Consider the following 19,831-nt stretch of genomic DNA (forward strand, 5'->3'; position numbering starts at 1 on the left):
CTGTTCATGTTAAAGAGACCAGCTTCATTAGGGGTGACAAACATGGGCCTAAAACAGGAAGTTATTTTGTTCAGCGGTCTGCGGCTCTTTGGGACGCCCGTCCTTGGCCTTCCTTGGCCTTCCTTGGAGCCTTCGCTGGGCTGTCCAGCTTTAGTCTTCCTTAAACACAGTCTTGCGTCGCCGTCATTGCTTCCTCTCGCCCTCCGGCCTGTCTGGCTCGGCTCGGTTCGACCTTTGCCTGTGGACCGCTGGAGTCGGCGGTCCACTGGGCTCTTTGTTCCGGAGTGAGCGGTGAGCCTGGCCTGCTGTCGGTAGAATCAGAATAGAGTAGAATAGAAAGCCCTTATTGTCGTTGCATTGTGGCTACACAACGAGAATCAGGGCATTTCAATAGAGGCCCCCCAGCGCCATACAGCATGCTGCCTTTGTCTATTGATTTTCATGCTTGATAAACTGCTGTAGATTGCTACTATGTACCGGTAGATATGTGCATGTGTTTTTTAACCGTCGTGCATTTTTCATGTATCCGCAGCGTATCCATGGCTGATGAAGAGCATCCCAGTGCCCTCGCCCAACTGAGCAGCAAATAATTCCCGTATCCTCGAGCCCTCCACTTGTCTAGGCTCGTCCCTGCGCTTGTGGGTGGGCCTTTTGTCACCCTGGCAGAAGAGGCGGGGCAGGAGGTTTTGCCAGGTGGAGGGCCAGGGCCGCACCTGTCCGCCCTTCCTCAGTTTGACTTTGACCCACGTGATTTGCAGTTCCACCAGCAGCGGGCCCAGAGTGGCTGTTGGTACTGATTGGGTTTTTGCGGAGCAGCGCTGACGGGGCTCTGCCGGGTGGCGCCGGCTGCTGGAGAAGCGGAGCATGTTGAGTGGCTGTGGTTGCCATGGAGCCGCCGGGAAAGAAGCAGGTGAGGTTCTTCTCTCGTCCTCGGCCCCAGCTGCAGAATGGCTTCCTGGGGGATATTCGCTCTGGCTGAGGGAGCTCCTCCTATTAGGCTCATGTTTTTCAACGATACGCAGTTAATTATCTCAATGGAAATCAATTCATAATATTCCTGACAAACTGATTAATTGTAAAACTAATCTATACAGAATAAATGTTTTTATTGATTAAAGCTTTCCACAGGTTCTCCTAATCATACGTGCTATTGATTGATTGAATATTTGTAGATATCACCATGGGGTCAGACAAATCAATCTCTAGTGCTGGTTGTGATTGCACGCTGTGTGATCAATCACAATTTGGTATGAAATGACTCATTGTCCCGCACTGAAACTGCAACACTGCGGTTCTATCCACGAGTTGCTGAAACTAAATTACAAATGCTGTCAAATAGAGGTTTTAAAAAGTATCCGCTTCATTCTGGAAGCATCGTCTCCACATGTCTGAACATGAGTCCAAAGACGGCCGTCGTAGGGACATTTAGAAGACCTACTGTCCATCACGCCTTCGGTTTCATTTTGTTATGTCAGGAAACCGAAGGATCAAAAGATCAAACCTCTGGTTAAACATAGACCTGTCATAACTGGGTCAAACCAACGTGCACAGGAAGTGAAACGCGGCTGCTCAAACGGGTTCAGCTCTTTTGCTCGTTGTGTTTCCACCAGTTTGCTGCGATGGTTGATTTGTTCATTAACCCGTTCCGGCGGTCAGAAGAAGACATTTCATGTGTGTTGTAGATCAGCCAGAGAGGCGTTCACAATTCACATGGTGCGTCCTGGTTTGTGAAATGAGGCGCGTCTCGTCCCGTGTAGCCCGCCAGCGGGACGGCAGGTTTTAGCCAATCGGATCGGGCGGTCGTGGTGTTGAACATGAGAGATGGCATTGACCCGAGAAAGAAGAGTAGCGTAAGTTGGGTGTTTGCTTGTCAGTCCGCAGCAGAGCAAGGCTGCCGTGTTCACACACAGGAGCTCGCTGTGCTCCACCAGCGTTGTGTATTTGTGGAGGATTTTTATTCAGGCTTTCTCTGGGGAAATGGGAACGTATTTATATCTGGGCTGTGTGGGACGAAGAGCCTGAAAGCTGAACCCTGTGTAGATGTGTGTGTGTGTGTGTGTATGTGCAGGCCTCTGTAGACACACTCACACACACATCCCTGCAGTGACATGAACAGTGGGAAAGGTTGCTTTCCCTTTAACTTCACATGCAACTGTTCTGTGTTTGGTCTAAAGAGACGATGGAGCGTCTGATGGGTCAGAACCAATGAGAAGGCGGTGGTGCTGCTTGATAAGTTATTATTCAGTCTGACATTTATCAGATCCCAAACTTTCTCTGGCTTCAACATTCCAACAGTCGCATTTGCTGCTTTAAAGAATTATTGCTCAAACATTTCTCAGACTGTGGATGCCATTGCTCCCAGTTGTCCCAGTTTATGATCCAAATATCAATTTGTTTCTGTTAAGACCGATCTTTTGCCTTTTTAAAAATAAATAAATAATGACTTCCTTTTTATTCAAGTGAAATACTATTGTTGTTGTTATTTCCTGCATCTAGAAAGTTGAATTGCTGCGGCGACCCCTGACGGGACGAGCCGAAAGCAGAAGAAGAAACTATGAGAAAGGACATTCCAAACTGTGGAGCAGCTAAAAACGTCCATCTGGAAGGAATGGAAGACTTTCCATTTTAAAATGGCAGCATTTCATTTCCCAAGGACGCCCCAAGTGTTAGAAGAAGAGGGGATGATATGATGAAGATACTGTTCTCTGTTATGTTACTCTGCAGCAGCTACATGCTGAAGGCTTGTCCGTGTCGCTGCAGGACGAGGACGCTGTGTCTCTGGGCCTGTCCACTGGTCAGGCTCTGGTGAAGCTGCGGGACCAGCTCAGCAGCCTGCTGGAGCAGCACCAGCGCTCCGCACTCCGACCAGCGTCTGCACAGGTACTCACACAGCCATACGGCTATTCCCTCAGTGGTGAAGGAAAATGTTTCAGGAAATCCCAAATGAGTGAACGGGAAGGCTGACTGTCACACCGATTAAACCACGCCAGAACAGCCGTTATCCGCCGTGATCTGCTGGGAACCTCCCCCTGGCAGCGTTCCTGAGGAATCTTAGCCCATTCCTTGTGAACTTGAATGTTCCGAGGTTCTCATGTTGCAACAACCACCTTCAAATCCCAGCAGAGGTTTTCTATGGATTCCAGTCAGGCAACATGGAAGGCCTCTAGAATGACCCTGGACTAGTTCTGGAAGCAAGCCTTGGTGGACTCTGAGGTCTGCTTGGGCTCGGTGTCCTTTTGGAACATCCAATGACTAGGATGTCCTCTTCCAGGCGCACTGCTGCCCCACAAGTTATAAATCTAACAGAAAATGGCGCTTGAATAGTTCAGCTCGATCTTATCCTTTAATGGAAACACGGTGTTCGTTCATTCTTCAGCAGGTGTGTCGCGTTGTCCTGCGTAACGCGCCACAAATTCCTCGTTCCTTGTTTTTGTTATGTTTTCATAGGAACAGTGGGTTGATTGCTTCCTTTACCATGGCAACCGTCATTCCTGTTTCCATTGGCCTGGAGCTGCCCTCACTCTACTGGTGGTCCTGGGATTCCTCTGTTGCCATGGCAGCCAGCCAAAGGGAAGGTAATCGACCTGTCCTCGTGAACATTAAAGCTAATGTTAGTGCGTCTTTAACCAAACTGTTGAAGATCAATCGTTTATGTTCAGATAAGTCTCGCTGCATGAATGTATTTCTGAGATCCATGCGTTTCTCTGTCTGGGAGGGGCTGCTCGTCCCCGTCCAACGTGTTATTCATTCAACTTTTCTGTTGGCTCGTGACGACTTGCAGCAGTGGTCGCTCTGCGATGGCTGGACCAGGCTGCATGCGTAGTAACCGTAGTAACCGTAGTAGTAGTAGTAGTAGTAGTAGTAGTAACCGTTCTGCCACCGAAGCACGCCAACATGAAACGTGATCATCGTGTTGAAAGGGACCAGAAGGGAGAACCGAGAACGACGCAGCACCAGCTACGTTGCTAAAGGCTGTTCATCCACACATCCTGGTGAAAGTGGAACTGGAAGATTTCCCACCAGTATGCATTCCCACTCGAACTGCATTTTGAAAATGGGCGAAATTACGATGATTGATTTGGTTTGGCTCAACAGATTAGCATTATTTTAGCCTTGTGTAGCAAACATTCACTATTAATCAAGTGCAACGCAGTATGAAATATAAATACATCATCAACTACATGAATTAATAAAAAACAAAGTATATTTGATGTTTTTTCAGAATAACAATCAAGGGGAGGTGGATTGATCCATTGTAATGTCATCGTATTCTGAAGTGTAATTTCTCAATCGCCTCCACAGTTCTGGCATCGAGCTGATGAACGCCGCCGCCCTGCTGCTGCTCCTCCTGCTGAACCTGCTGCTGGTCAGACGTCAGGAGAGGCTGAAGAGGAGTGAGATGGTGCGACGCCTCAAAGGCATCATCGCGCAGCTGACCGGTGAGTCGCTTGCCTCCGCTCGGCACTGGAAACGCCATTATGCTCTTTGACCACGTCATTCTGTGGTTCTCTTGCTGTTTGGTCTGACTCAATGTTTTTTGGCATGAGCAGGATATTTGCTGGGACGCGGCGGTTCAGCTCTGTAACTCATTATCCAGAGTTCAGTCTGGTCATCATTGTGTTATTGATGATATTGCCTGAGCATTTTTACTAGCGCTAGCCGACCCAAGCCTCACACTGGATTTGTCTGTCGTTCCAGACTATGTTTCAGGATGTGTGGGTGAAGTTCGGTGGTTTCCGTCTTTGCACCCTGATCTGTTTACGCCCACGTCGCCATCATGGTCCCTACACTGGACTTACCGGGACTCCCAGCTGGTCAACCTACCTGTCAGTCTGCTGGTGGAAGGCGACGTCATCGCTCTGAGGCCTGGCCAGGAGGCGTTTGCGTCCCTCAGAGGTATCAAGGTGAGTGCGTGTGTAGTGATGCGCACTCCGTAGATACACACAGAGCATAAACACATAAACACGGAGTCTGGAGTCCAGATACTGAAACACGATGAATCTGGAAGCGCTGGCTACTCGTGAAGTTACTACTGAAATTGTACTTAATAAAGTAACTAATACGCTGAGCCTGATTTCACGTCGGTTGAGCTGAGGTCAACCTCAACCCCCCCCCAACCTGAAACCTGCTGTAAGCTATCTCTGGTTGTTCTCGGTGAGCTACATGAGCCTTTGCGTCGACCCCGAGGCCGAGTGTTTGATGTTAAATAGGATGGAGAGCTCCAATAATCAGGAAGCCAAAGCCTCAGTTGATTGAACACAACAGCGTCAGAGGAACAAGCAGTAAGTTCTGTCATCTCACACAACAGAGCCGAGACGGTACGTCACCTCGCCGCTCTCCGGTCTCCTAATTACACCGCTGACTCTCGAGTCCTTCACTTCTCAGGATGACGAGCACATTGTGTTGGAGCCAGGAGATTTATTCCCCCCGTTCTCCCCGCCTCCTTCCCCACGGACCAATGAGAAGCGAGGACCCCAGCGCCCCCAGCAGCATCGTCTCTTCAGGGTGGTGCGCACCCCAGTGCTGGACAAAGTCAGGTAGAGAACGTTCCCATGCTGAGCCTGGGTGGGAGAATGCAATGATGACACAACGGCGATGGGAATATGGAGATTTATGTCATGGCTTATGTTCCTCCCAAATAAAGATGGACGCTCATGTGCTGTAAATAAAGATGTATCCCCCGAAAAACAAAAGAGAGCTAGTAAAACAGTATCTACGAGCTGCGTTACAGATAAAATGCCTAAATGTAGCCCTGCGTTGGTGCTGTTCATGTGAGGGAGACGAGATTGAGGTGTAATGGATGCATCCAAAGACGACAGAGCAGGAAGGCAGGAAGGCAGGAAGAAAATGTGTGATGACCGTTAATCTGGGCCGGACGAAGACGATGCGAGGGAGAAGCGTTCTGGGAGGAGACGCTAGGATACGCCTCCGTCTTTCTGGAAGGATGGCCCAGAAAGAGCTGCCATGTGCAGCTCGGGAGGGAGATGTCGAGTTCTAACTAACGTCCTGCGATGCTGCTGGAAGAATAGAAACAAACAGATGGAGATTTGTTACCAAATGCCAGACGCTTCAAAGAAATGGATCAAACAAAGCGTGTCTAAAGACTGGAAATAATGTTTCGTGTTTTGTGTTCCTTTATCTCTGGCAGGAGCAGTTTGGATTTGGCCCTGGCTCGACCAATCACGGTGCTGGATAACGAGCGGTTCACGGTGCAGTTGGTTATCACCAAGCTCGTCTGTCCCGGCGTGCTGGTAAGGAGCTGGTGTATTAGTAGCTCTCTCAAAGCGTCCCCGTGTCCTCACCGGGACCCGTGTGTGTGTCTTCTGTCTCCAGCTGGCTTTCCTGCTGGTGAACACGACGCGCTATTTTTGTGATGCGCCCAGCCTCACCCCACTATGCTACAATTTCTTTCAACTTCAGGTACAATCATTCACAATAGAATGGTGTAGTTACCATAGTGCGTGTGTGTGTGTGTGTGCTTTACTTTCACGCGTACGTCTAAGTCAAACATTTAGATTCTAGGTTGGTGGCTAACCTTGTACAACCCGACGTTGCAGCTGCTGGGAGTCCTTCCCATCTTGCCCTTGCTCTTCCCTGTCATGTGGGTGCTGCTGAACGCCTTCGGGGAGGCCAGGGTCCTCGCCGAGTTCAGCCGCGCTTCACCAGCTGGCCTGGTGAGGGAAACAGAAACGCACGCAAGCATGCCCACGCCCTTCTGATTTGTGACGTGGCAGCTTTAGTGACCGACATGGAGGATTGTGTTCTGTCTCTCAGACATGGCGGACATGAACCGTTGCACCCGCAGAGCAGACGGCTCAGGCCTCGCTCTGTGTTTTAACGAGACTCTTCTCTTACCCCAGCTTGCTAAGTTCTCTGAGGACACTCTAAGCAGCTACACCGAAGTGGTTTCCTTCCAGGTATAAGCTCCCAATGTCTCCCCCCCCCCCCCTCCACCCGCTTGGCTCCCCGACCACCAGAACCCGACTGTCCTCGCTGCCCACCCATCCTCACCCTCAATCTCCATTCTCTTCAACATGGAACTCTTTTACGAGCTCCTTCTGATCAGACCCCTTCTCTGATTTTCCATGTGTTCCCTATTCTTGCTGTTGCTTTTTCTGTGCGCTGGTTTCATTTTGTCTGTTTGGGCTTTTTTTGATCCTGCACCACACTTTATTTTCTCTCCTTTGACTCTTTGGTTATGGCCACTCTTCATCTGGACTATCAGGCAACACGTCTTGACCGAGCCTCCCTGGATGTAAGTTTACACTAAGATGCCTCCAGTCGTCTCTGACGTGCCAGATCTGTCTTCTTCATATGATTTTCTCCTCCTGGAAACAGAATCTGTTCCCACATCCCGTCACTGATTCTCACCAAACACAATCATCGTCCTCCCCCATTGCTGCTAAGCTGTAGCCCTTAAAAGAACAAACCAAATCATGTTTGGTTTCTGGCTTTGTAATGTTTTACATGGATTCAGAGCGCATGTCTGCCCGAGGACAGATCCTGATCCTGCACCACACGGGTGGGAATCGCCCCCAGCGAGGCTCCGCGCTCTTAAATACGGAGGGTCTTATCTTCCTTGGAATCATAGTGAAAATGTTTTCAACTTGGTTGCAGCATCAAATGCACATTTAGGCGTAGAGGGAACATCCAATCGCTGCAGTGGCTGATGCTGGTGTGGGAATGGTTTGGGCTTGAACATAGATACTGACTGGACTGCTTCTTATTATTGAGTCATTTCAAGTTAAATTACTACTGTAATTTAACTACACTAAATAATTTAGTGTCCTGAGTATATGAGGGATGTAACTGGTTTTGTTTTTATTTTTCAGAAAAAGTATTGTTTACCTCTTTAGCATCGCCTTACTCATCATTTGGTCAAATCAGACACACACTCATAGATTCAACAGAGATGACTCTATTTTAAGGAGTAGGAGTAAACAAGCACCAATCAGTGTACAAATACTTTGAGAGACTCCTTGTGGCTCCAGATCTGGTTTAATCATCCAACGCTCACATTTCTTTGATTAAAGAATCTGCCTTGCTGCTTCGTTACATTCCAAGTCAGCAGGCTTCTGAGGGCTGCTGTTCCTCAGCCTTCATTAGTCGGAATGACGTTCTGAAGCCCAAAGACTGGGAGCGTTCTCCTTCAAGGAACGGCAAAATAGACAGTTATAAAGAAGGAAGAGAGTATGTTGTGTACAATACAGTACATCAAAATACTTCTGTATTTAAAAGTAAATAAAGAAGCAAATGAACAGAATAATTATTTTTGCCGAAGTGTTTTGTGTTCATATCTCATTTGGGGCTTTGATGATCTTAAAGTCCGTTTGTTTCTTCGTTGTTGGTGCGAGCTAGGTTTTAAAGGCTTCCATTTTAATAGCAGCTTCTTTAAACTGTATTTATAACTGTCATGGTGCTCCAATTCTGATTTTAGTAACGTGTGTGTTGAAACACATCTCCATCCTTTACGACCTCGTCCCTGTGTGTGTGTGTGTGTGTGTGTGTGTGTGCTCGTGTGTGCCCGTACATGCAGGAGATGCTGCGTTGTGTGTGGAGACACCTGCTTGGCATCCTGAGGGGCGAGTCTCATACGCTGTGCTACACCTCCAGCCTTTTGCACACTCTGGGATCTGTCACTGTGAGTATGACAGCTGGGATTAGAGTCCTAAATCTCACCGGATGCTCCACCTTCTTGTTATTGTTTGCGTAGTCGCCCAGCAACACTTGCTTCACCATGGCAACAGCAACCCTTTGCCCTGATGGCCCATCTCATCCGCTGCTTGTTTCTCCTTGTTCTGGTGCCGTCTCCCCAATATCTAGTTATGTTTAGTTGGGTTTTCCTGCCTTTTATTTGGCTGCTAACAACACAGACACACAGACACACACACACACACACTCTTACGCACACGGCTGAGCATCGCTTTCTGCTCACTCTCAACGGAGCGAGTTGCTCAGCGTTTTTTTACAGCTGCTGAATGGAGCAGGCCTGAAATCTGAAACCAAACGGTTGCATACACTTGTTGTATTTGTGTGTGAGTTGTGTGCGTTTGCTGTGTGCGTGTAGGTGCTGTGCTGCGTGGACAAGCAGGGCATTCTGTCGTGGCCGAACCCCAGCCCAGAGACGGTGCTCTTCTTCAGTGGGCGGGTGGAGCCACCTCACAACAGCCAGGACGACCTCGAAGACGACCTGTCTATCAACTCGTTCTGCAGAATGGAGGCAGAAGACGACAGAGAGGAGGTGCGGTTCTAGGCCATCTGTTTGTATTTCTTTTTATTCAGGAATTCATCAGCCTGTAATGCTGACTAGTCCTAACTCCTGCCCAGACCCAGGAGGCGGACGCTCTGCTCTGCCTACCAGTAGAGTCCTCCATCAGGGCTGCCGAGGGGCCCGAGCCCAGCGAGACTTCACATGATCTGCGCCATGTGCGTTCCTGCCAGCCTGCACACACTCGGACCAAGCACCACTCCGGATCCAACGTGAGCTTCAGCCACGACACCGAGGGGGGTGAAGACGGCCAGGTAGTTTAAACCAGCGCAAATATTGTCAGCTTTATTTTCTTAACGAATGACGGTGTCTCCCACACGTGTTTAGGACTTTGCTATGGGTTGCCCAGAGGGGGAGGCGGAGGACTTTGTGTGTGACTACCGCTTGGAGATGCTGAGTCTTTCACAGGACCAGCAGAACCCAGCCAGCATCCAGTTTGATGACCTCTCCTGGCAGTGCCATCTGCCCTCCCTAAAGCCACTCGGCCTCAACATCATGCTGAACCTCTGCAATGCCAGCGTCACCCAGCAGCTCTGCCGCTTCTCAGACCACCTGTCCAACATGGCGCTGCAGGAGAGCCATGGCACTGTGCTGCCTGTCTACGTCCCCTGGGGGCTCTGTGAGCTGTCCCGGCTCATCGGTGAGCTGTGAACGATGCTTCGGTTGGTTCGGCCCAACGCCAGGCAGGTGAGTCTGAATTCAAACGTCGCTTGCTTTTTCTCGGTGTGCATCAGGGTTCACTCCTGGTGCCAGGGAGTTGTTTAAACAGGAGAACCACTTGGCTCTGTACCAGCTGCCATCTGGAGAGAAGACCAAGGAGTTCACGTCCCGCCGCCTTCATTGCTTCACCAAACGCCAGCCTCCCATCTCTCACCTTATCTCCCTGTTCGTACGAGACGCTTCCTCCAGTGAGTCCACACTGCAGCAAAATGATGGGCGCTAACTCGTCTTCCTCATCGCTCTGAACTTGTTTTGATTGTCCTTTTGAACTAACAGCGTAAGCTCTGAAGAGAGTCGGGCTTTGGTTTAATGTCTCTTTCCTGACTGGTCGGTCGTAGATCATGTCCAGATGCTGTCACATGGCTCAGCCGACCTCATTCTGGAGGCCTGCACTGACTTCTGGGATGGAACGGATATCTATCCCCTCTCAGGCTCAGACAGGTTCAGTCCCTCTTTCAGGTTTCACTTCATTGCAAAGATTCACACCATCCACCTCTACCTTGTCTGCCTCACGTGTCTTTTCTGTTCCAGAAAGAAGGTCCTGGATTTCTACCAGCGGGCCTGCCTGTCGGGGTACTGCTCAGCATTTGCCTACAAGCCCATGCAGGTGTCGTTGTCCAGCCAGCTGAATGGGAAGTGTGTGGAGCTGGCCCCGGGTCCCTGCCTCTTCTATGGGTTGGAGCTGCCCTCTACAACCCCCATCAAACAAAACTCCCGTAGGAACAGCTGGAGCTCGGACGGTGTGACTTCTAGGGACAGAGTGACCTAAGAGATGGTGAAAGTTCTAAATGATTGATTCCCGTTTTCCTTTCATCGTCTTCAGAGGGTATCGGCGAGGGTGTGGAACGGGACGACTGTGTGCAGGCGCTCAGTGGGCAGATCTTCATGGGCATGGTGTCATCCCAGTACCAGGCGCGGCTGGACACCGTGCGGCTCATCGACGCCCTGGTCACCGCTTGCATCCGGTTCGTTTACTTTTCCATGGAAGATGAACTTCGCAGTAAGGTGAGCCCACAAAGCTTATGATCTGGAGACGATGCGCTGGCAGCTAGCCTGAGCGCAGCGAACACACCCGTTGACACCACAACCACGAAACGCCAAAGACAGTTTCTGTTGGAGGGTGGAGCCAAAGGGTTCGACCCAAAGGGTCTGCTCTGTTCCAGTGATCTGAAGTTTCCTTCACTGTGTCCGAGCAGCATTGGACCAGAGTACAGGACAGGGATGGAGGTGAGACAGGGATTGGACAGGAAGCCATAGCAATACCTTTGCCCATCCTGCTGACAATACATAGGTGTCATGCCCAGTTGCTTAGCAACAGTTGCTGTGCAAAACTCTTCAGCAGGCTGTCATTTCATGAACCAGAGATACGCCAGCAAGATTTAGATTCTTTGTGGACCTTTATTGCTCCAGGTTTAGGGCCAAAATGAACTGTTCCTATGAAGAGACAAAGAATACTTTTCAAAATGTAACGTTTGAGAGCCATTATATTTGTGACTTTTTGTGTGTCTGCAGGTGTTTGCAGAGAAAATGGGCTTAGAAACGGGCTGGAACTGTCACATCTCGCTGACTCCAAACGGAGATAGTCCCTGTGAAGGGGGCCCATCCAGCCCCAGTCAGGGCTCTCTGCACGAAGACCTGAACCAAGGTACCCAGCCTGGGTCTGGACAAATGTAGGCTGAGACTCATTGATTGAAGCTGGACATGATTAACATGACTCTCCAGAATGTCAGGCACAGCTGCCAAATGCATATCAGGAAATGCTACGCCTGTGCAATATTCTAATGGTGCCGGTAATTGTAAACCTCCGTAGTCTGGAATAAAGTCAACGCTGGTGCTACACATATAGGAAGTATGGTGAAGAATTAAAGTGTAACTCAGAGCGTGCAGAAGAAAGCGCATCTTCTCGACTTTAAGGCCTTCAAATGGACTCTGTGTTCCTTCCACTGGTGTCAGATTTACGTTATGTTTTATAATGAAGCCTGTGAAAATCACTTAAAGCGTATTGGAAGGCGATCGTCATCATTCGGCAGCGCTGTTCATATGTGATGCAGATTCCCGGGATGAAGCGGAGGGTCCTTTGCTGACGGAGGAGGAGGCCCACTCTGACCTGGCCAGCTTCCAGCCCACAGACAGTGATGTTCCCAGCTTCCTGGAGGACTGCAACAGGGTAACACCTTGACCTTTGCTTTGTCTGTGAAATCCTTTTCACGTGGCTGATTTGAGACGGTTCATTTCTTAATGCTAATGTGCTGAAGGCTTCCTATTGGTGTGTCCCTGCTCTGTCTCAGGCCAAGCTACCTCGTGGTATCCTTCAGGTCCGACCCCATTTGAAGAACATCGATAACGTGCCTCTTCTGGTTCCACTTTTCACGGACTGCACCCCTGACAGTGAGTCTTCGTGTGTCCCTCCCCTTCCATGGAATTCAGGAATACTTCTGCTTTCAGATTGTCTGCTGCCCTCAAGGAGAGTGAAGTAGATTCCTAGGAGACGCCCGTTGCTGGCTGTTTCATAGACAGCGGTGTAAAACAGCTCCTTTGTCTTACGTTTACTCATAAGTTGCTTCAGCAGTTCATCTTTCCATTCGCAGCCATGTGTGAAATGATGAAGATCATGCAGGAGAACAGGGAGGTCACATGCTGTCTTGGAAGTGCTGCCAATTTCCGTAACAGCCGCCTGTTTTTACAGAGTGATGTCAGGTATGCAAATCTTAGGACAGTATATGACTAATCGGTACATACAATATGTAATCTAGCCTTGCAAACGGCTTTGGTTGTATTTGTTCAGTTTTCTACCAAACCCATTAATGGAATACAAGAATGATGATGATTCAGATGCTTTATTCATCACATGCTACCGAGAAGCTGGGTGAAGCTTCGTGAAGCTTCGTGATCCATAAAGCCTTTCTGGAGCTGCACAGCGAAACAGTTTTATAGCGCCTGAACAACATGGAGCAAAAGACAACTGAAAGCAAACATAAAGTGACGTGACTGGTGTTAATCACATCTTTCGTTCACCTGAAAGCATCACTGGAGCCACTAGGCTAATGTAGCATGTGGCTCCATCTAGAGGCGTCCTTGCTCAGCGAGGTGAGATCAGTGATCTCTCAATCTCTGGAATTCCAACGCTACACAGAGAACGCTGCTGCAAATGTGTGGTCAATAAAGCGGAATAAGGATCTCTGTTGGGTTTCACGTTGGTGTATCCCAAACCCCTGCGTTGTGACCGTGAGGCGTTGCTTGTCTTTTGACACGGATGATGCCTTCTATGTGACACGTTCAGCTGTTGCCGTACGTTTGCAGGGCGGGAGCGAAACGCGCTTTTGTGTCGTGGTGAACGTTTAGTGGAAGCTTCTCAGTAGTGTCGTAGAGAAAAGACAGGAAAGAGGTTTTTATTCCGCCGCCCTCCCTCCACAGCATCGCTCTGGACCCCCTGTACCCGTCTCAGTGTTCGTGGGAGACGTTTGGGTATGCCACAGGGGGAGGCTTCAATGGAGATGCTGACGGTCTTTCTCCATTGAGATTGTCTGGACAGCTCAACAGTCTGGGCTGCTCCGTCACCTTTCACCAAGGAGAGAGTGTCAGCATAGTCAAGCTCATAGAGCAGGTGGGACTCAAACACACAACCTCTCACACGCTCAGTAAGTCAGCAGGGAAGTCACGCTTCTGAATTTATCCGACTCTTTCCCAGGCACGACACACGACTTATGGCATCCGCAAGTGCTTCCTGTTCCTGCTGCAGTGTCAGCTCAGTCTGGTCATCATCCAGGTGAGTGTCTCAGACACACCTGGGTGCTGTTTCTGTTTCTGTGTCCCGAGTCTGGTTTTAAATAGATGGCTGAAGCTCTGTGGGGTTTGTCTGCAGTTCTTAGCCTGTCTAGCTCAGCTTCCTCCCCCCTTGAACACCACTGACATCCTCTGGCTGTCCTGCTTCAGCTGCCCTCTGCTAAGGTACCTGCGCACACACACACACACACACACACACATAAATACTGTGAAGCTGTTCCTGCCATTCTTATGGTTTCTGGTGGTGATGTGTTGACAGTGTGTCACTTCTGGGGAAACCACCAGACAGTTCAGTCATGACAGTCGCTACAGGAAAGAACATGGATTCAATACCAAGGAAGGTGGGATCATCATCGTCATCATCAGTCCTGCTGATCTATATTTTAATAAGATATTAGCGCTGCGGTTTTCACCTCTAGCATTTGATTGCTCTTTTTCTATATGCTACATTTTCTTTCTTTCTTGTAAACATTCTAATCTTAATTCTTTACAGTATAATTAGTATTGTCTTGATTATGTGGTGTCGGTCTAAATGCAGGGGAGGGTGCAGTTTGTTATATAGCCATGTACCGTAATAATTTGTAGGGATGAGCAAACGGGTAGCCTTTGACTCATTTTATTGTAAAACGTTGTTATAGATCTATGTGAGCCGCAAACGGCAGATTTTTATGAATTTTTAAACTTTCTTCATTGAAGTTGAGATATTTTGCAAGAAAATAATATTACAAAGTCTTTCTCAGTATAATATATCCGCTTTACGTCCATCCCTGTGGTGGGAAATAAGACAGGAAACCACTTTTGAAGAGAATAGCCACTTTGTCAGATTGTACAGCGATGAAAAAGACAAAGATGCTTAGGAAAGGAAACATTACAGAAGCCGTTCTTGGTTCCACTCAGGTAGGCTACGGCTGGCGGCCTCTCATCTTGTTGTAAAAGGTGTTCTTCATGCCCTGTTTAATTCATGCCCAACCATAGGCCAAGGTGCAGCACCCACACTGGTCTGCTCACCATCCAAGACAAATGAATACAAATAGATTCGGTGAAAGACTTCTTTTGATTTTTGTGTGTTTCATTGCTTTTTCTACTTTTTATAGATAGAGGCTGTGAAGTAGAACATATCTTTGCGGGTAGAACACCCTAACGTGCGTCTGAATCCTCCACACGTTAGGGAAAGGATTGGTGGATAAATCATTTCAATGCAATGGACAACAAGGAATGTTGCCACAAGACTGGAAGCAATTCTAAATCTCCTATTTGCTTTTGTCTTCTGTCCCCAGACCCAGAACTACTTCCTGGGATGCTTCCTGTTAAAGTTTGGCCTGACGGTGTGCACCTACCTTTTGGCTTTTGGCTTCACACTGCAGGAGGTCTGCCTCAAAAGCAACAACGTTACCTTAGCTGACAACAGCACTGTGCCCTGCCTCCACATCCTCACAGGCAGGTAGGAGGAGCATCGCCATCAGGGCGCCCCCCACAGGGTCACATCTTTTGGACAGCAGCTGGTGTGGCTGTACTTCCTGCTTGATCAGCTGTTTTTCTGCAGCTCCTTAGACGGAGCCCCTCAGTGGTTCGGCGACCTGTCAGACAGCCTGCTGCTGACCCAGAAGGTCATGGCAGGATTCCTTGCCTTACACACAGGTTGGACATCGCTCAGGAGTTCAGAAGCATTAAAGCAGTGCTCCAAATCCAGACCATTTACTCTCAGCTAATCCCCCCCTCCTGTTTGATCTCATTCTCCCAGTGGTGATCTCCCTCAGCTACGTTCACCGCTCTCAGCCTCTGTGGAGAAAGAGTCCCTTCAGCAACACTTGGTGGTGTCTCACGGTTCCTGCGGTGTGAGTGACCTCTCCTTTGTCGTTGCTATGCAACCGTGTCAGTCACTTTAACATCACTTGTCTCCCATCAAAGGAGCGCACGGGGTTCTTTTTGGCTTCCTCCGACTCTCAGAATTGACGCCATATTGACATGTTTCACTGCAGCCCTCACTCTTTTGTCCTCCAGTCTGCTCAGCCAGATTGTTCAGGCCACGGTTGATTACCAGCTGTGGCGTTACCGGGGCAACGCCTTGAACTTTAGCCTGCGTGACATCCCCTTGCTGGCCTGGCTGCTGGTCTCTCTGTCCCCGCTGCTGGTGGTGGTGATCAATGAAGTGGTGAAGCTACACGAAATTCGGTATGGAACTAAAGGAGCAATAAAAGCAGTTGTAGATGCAAAAGAGCATTTCTTAAATGGGTTGAAGCCATTTTAGGCCGAATCCCGGTTCACCTTTTTATCCCTGTTCTCCATTGCCCCGCTCCTTTTTGACTTATCGCTCTAAACAGTCAGGGGTAGTGGTTGAAATCTTTTTCGAGCAAATAGGCACCACTCGTCCCATCATCAGTAGGTAATTTATGGTTAAGTTAATGATCAGATTAGCAAATGAATCAAACCCTCAGGTCTCTCACTCCCATAGCAGTCTGGCAGCAGATTTCTACTCTGCTGGAAACCAGGTCAGGTTCCTGGTTTCCTCGTGTCCCTTGAAAACGGGACACGATTCTAGTTCTATAGAACTGTTGCTGCTGCTGTTATTAAATGGTGACCTCTGACCTCATTTACAGGACTGAACAAAAGAACAGGCAAATAAAATGAACAGCCTCTAAAAAAATGCAATCTTTGTCCAAAAATGTATGAGGGAAATGAAAAATAAAGATTTTTCGTGTCTCTTATAGTATTCATTTTCCTTGACTACATCTAGATTAATCACATATTCTTATAAATCTTTAACACTTTTTGCATTATTTGCAAACACATATAACCTATATGTGCTTCTTTTATCATTCATGAACGCTGTGCTGTTCACAAAGCATTCTGTAATATTCTACTAGAGGGCTAGAGGAGAATCCCTTAAACAGACACACTATCCTGCAGAGGAGCAAACGACGGAGAGATTACTGGGATTAGGCCAATGACTAGGAATTAGGAATGTCGAGCAACATTTAGCAGATAGAAGAAGAAAAAAAAGACTTATGTAACAGGAAAGCAGCTGAAACCAGCGTGTGGAATATGGAGTATTATTTAGTCATCAGATGATTTGAGATGTTCTCATTTTATTGCAGAACAAACGTGTGGGCAAACAACAGATTGCATCGCTGTTGTCTCCAAGAATGCTGACTTGATCTCTGCTCTTTCTTCAGGGTGCGAGTTCGATACCAGAAGAGGCAGAAGCTGCAGTTTGAGACGAAGCTGGGGATGAACTCTCCATTCTAATGCGTTTGACATCTGCAGATGTCCATATCCCGGTGGTCCTTGCCCACTTGCATTTCTTTTTGGGGACAAAGGGTTAGCTTCACGCCTGTAGGAACCGTTCGAGAGGCTGAGGTCATGGTATCTGTAAATAGTTTGACAATTTGGAGGTTGATTTTACAAGATGACTCCAGACTTGGTGTGTTTATATTGAAATTATTTTTCAGCCAACAAGAACTAAATGTAAAAATAACTCAAGACTAACAGAATTCTATGTCTAGCAGCAAGTAGACGGTTTTAAAGCAACATTTATTTATTTATTTTGCCATGCATGCGATGCATCGCATTAAATCTCATGAGTCAACAACTTTGCTAACATCAGGCAGGTACAACAGCACCAGACAACGATTAGCAAGCCAGCTGCTATTACCAGCTGATTGAGTATAAAACATAACTCCAGCTCTCTGAATTCTGCCTCAGGCTTTTCCTCTGAGTGTCCTCCTTTAAATGTCATCTTGTCCATTTGTCTCCGTCTCTTGAGGACAACAGTAGCTCAGTTTTGTTGACCTGTGGTTCCTCCAGCATTCCCTCCTCTGCCAACAGCATCATTCTAAATTGCCCAATCTGAACTGTGCGCAGAGTCAGTTAGCTCCACGGCTAACTGCGTTAACTAGACACTCGCAATTAGGGAATACTTTAGAAACATATAAAGATACCTGCACATCAGGAAACTGAAACTTTTGAGTTAGGTCGTTGCAGATGGAGAACATCAGAGGGAAAACCAGAAAGCACTTTCTCCAGTTGGAGATGATTTGGGTTCCTGGCTGGGACGCCTACTGGAGACCCCGGGGTCGAGTATATCTTTAAAACTAATTTGAATCACTAGTTCAAGGTGAATTTGTTGCTTTTTATACCTAAAGTTTAACAAGTAATTAACAGTTAAATATTATTTAGCATTAACAGGAAAGTTTAAAATACATTTTCTATTTTACAAGCTTTTTTGTGGAAGATAATTGGACCCAAGACCAAGATTTTTTTAATCCTGGTTTATTTAATTTGTGCTCCTTTGTACACATGCCAGTTTTACTTCTACACATGCTGTCCTTTGATCCATGTTTGAAGTGGGGATGAACACAGAGACAGACACAAGTGAAAATGCTCTGGTTTTATGGTCATCTCTTTGTGAATGGGCAAAATAATCAGCATGTAACTACTGAAAGGTGTTTTTAAGACTATGCAGGAGAACACTTTGAAGATTTCTTCCGATTTGACCCTGTTTTATACTGTACTGCTTAATATCTTGACAAACCTATGGACTATAATGCATGAATAAGAACCAGTGAATGCTATGTCTTGATTGTTGTACATGTTATTGGTTCTGCTGTTTTATTCTCAACACAAACTGAGTAAAACATGGCCTCTGGTACAATTTGCCGTTGATGCTACACTTTTGATGATCTTATCACACATGCTTGATGGAGCCTCTGCCTGTTTATTTGTGTGTTGGTAGGGGTGACGGGCTATGATGTAATATGTTGTTCACAAGACACTTACATGTATATTTTGTATTTTTTTTAAACATCTGTTTAGTAATTTTGAAAACTGTTGTGTTAATAAATATGCTCTTATTTATTTGCTTGTTGTGATAAATATTGTTACACACAAATATTGAATAGAATATTCATGAAATTAAGGCATTGTTTAAAAAAGGTATTGATTTTCATTCTACAATCAGTAATATTAATGAATATGAATTTAATGATTTTAAGTCATAGCTCACTCGCATCAATAATCATTTGTTTTGCAGCAGACGAGCCTCTAAGAGTCACGATTTGATCTCGTTTCCTGACGCACGTGTCAACATTAATAGAGACCGTGACTTCCTGGTTTACCTTTCAAAGTAAATGTAGTCTATTATATATATAATAATAATAATAATACAAATATAAAACGGTTTAACCCTAATATAAATATAAATGTAATAATAAAATAAAACGGTTTAACCCTAATTTGAATATAAATGGAATAATTGTAAAATAAAAAGGTTTAACCATAACAGAAATACGGTTTCCGGTGTGTAGAAGCTTTTTCCGGTGGAGGACTATCGCCAGACGGAGCGGGTCAGTCTGTACCGTCCTGCTTTATGGCCTTAACTGTTCACTCCGAGTTCACTCCGAGTTCACTCCGAGTTCACTCCGCCTCGTTAACGCACTAAAGATGTTTTATAGCGTTTGCGTGAGTGGCTCGCGCGTGTCGCGTCGGAGCTAACTAGCTTGTAGCAGCTTTGCTAGCCGAGCGCTGGACGCGCTTTAGCGCTCGCTGTGACAGGTTGTCATTGATGACGCATTTATTTCCATCACATGGACGTTCATACTCGCCCTCGGTGACGTCACTGAATGCGCCGATGCATACATTGATTTTAGATTAGCTAATCAGATGCTGAACACGGGCTCGTTTGCTCTCAGCATACCGGGACTGCATGGTGATTCCCCTTCTACCTGTCTGTTTGAACTCGGATAGAAACTAAACGTGGAGCCCAGACTGGAGAGGATTCGTTTTTCATTGTCCCGATTCATTGGAGATGGGTGTTGGAGTGTTCCTCAACCACAAGTCCAGAGCCCCCCCCCCCAGAGACACACATCTGCATCCAGAGCCCCCTCCCCCAGAGACACACATCTGCATCCAGAGCCCCCTCCCCCAGAGACACACATCTGCATCCAGAGCCCCCCCCCAGAGACACACATCTGCATCCAGAGCCCCCTCCCCCAGAGACACACATCTGCATCCAGAGCCCCCCCCCCCCAGAGACACACATCTGCATCCAGAGCCCCCCCCCAG

General features: G+C 47.5%; 1 protein-coding gene across 1 annotated transcript; it reads left to right on the plus strand.

The window, feature by feature from the left end:
• Positions 1 to 886: 886 nt before the first annotated feature.
• On the plus strand, positions 887 to 17,017 carry tmem94 (transmembrane protein 94). The gene is made up of 31 exons (XM_068754468.1): positions 887 to 910; positions 2,761 to 2,880; positions 3,448 to 3,575; positions 4,303 to 4,439; positions 4,699 to 4,904; positions 5,386 to 5,537; positions 6,149 to 6,251; positions 6,334 to 6,420; positions 6,558 to 6,674; positions 6,861 to 6,917; positions 8,537 to 8,641; positions 9,068 to 9,241; positions 9,328 to 9,522; positions 9,596 to 9,908; positions 10,003 to 10,176; positions 10,327 to 10,429; positions 10,520 to 10,728; positions 10,812 to 10,993; positions 11,501 to 11,633; positions 12,040 to 12,155; positions 12,277 to 12,376; positions 12,577 to 12,685; positions 13,403 to 13,592; positions 13,677 to 13,754; positions 13,851 to 13,936; positions 14,031 to 14,112; positions 15,049 to 15,212; positions 15,315 to 15,409; positions 15,513 to 15,606; positions 15,773 to 15,943; positions 16,945 to 17,017. Exons 1-31 carry the CDS (start codon positions 887 to 889, stop codon positions 17,015 to 17,017), a joined length of 4,077 nt encoding a protein of 1,358 aa, XP_068610569.1.
• Positions 17,018 to 19,831: the final 2,814 nt, after the last annotated feature.

The sequence above is a fragment of the Brachionichthys hirsutus genome, chromosome 21 (genome assembly GCF_040956055.1).
Source record: "Brachionichthys hirsutus isolate HB-005 chromosome 21, CSIRO-AGI_Bhir_v1, whole genome shotgun sequence".
In the NCBI taxonomy this organism is placed as follows: Eukaryota; Metazoa; Chordata; class Actinopteri; order Lophiiformes; family Brachionichthyidae; genus Brachionichthys; species Brachionichthys hirsutus.

Coding starts and splice junctions, on each gene's coding strand:
- tmem94 (XM_068754468.1), top strand. CDS start 887: ATGGAGCCGCCGGGAAAGAAGCAG. Junction 4,905..5,385: donor CGTCCCTCAGAGGTATCAAG/GTGAGTGCGTGT, acceptor TTCACTTCTCAG/GATGACGAGCACATTGTGTT. Junction 10,994..11,500: donor AAGATGAACTTCGCAGTAAG/GTGAGCCCACAA, acceptor GTGTGTCTGCAG/GTGTTTGCAGAGAAAATGGG.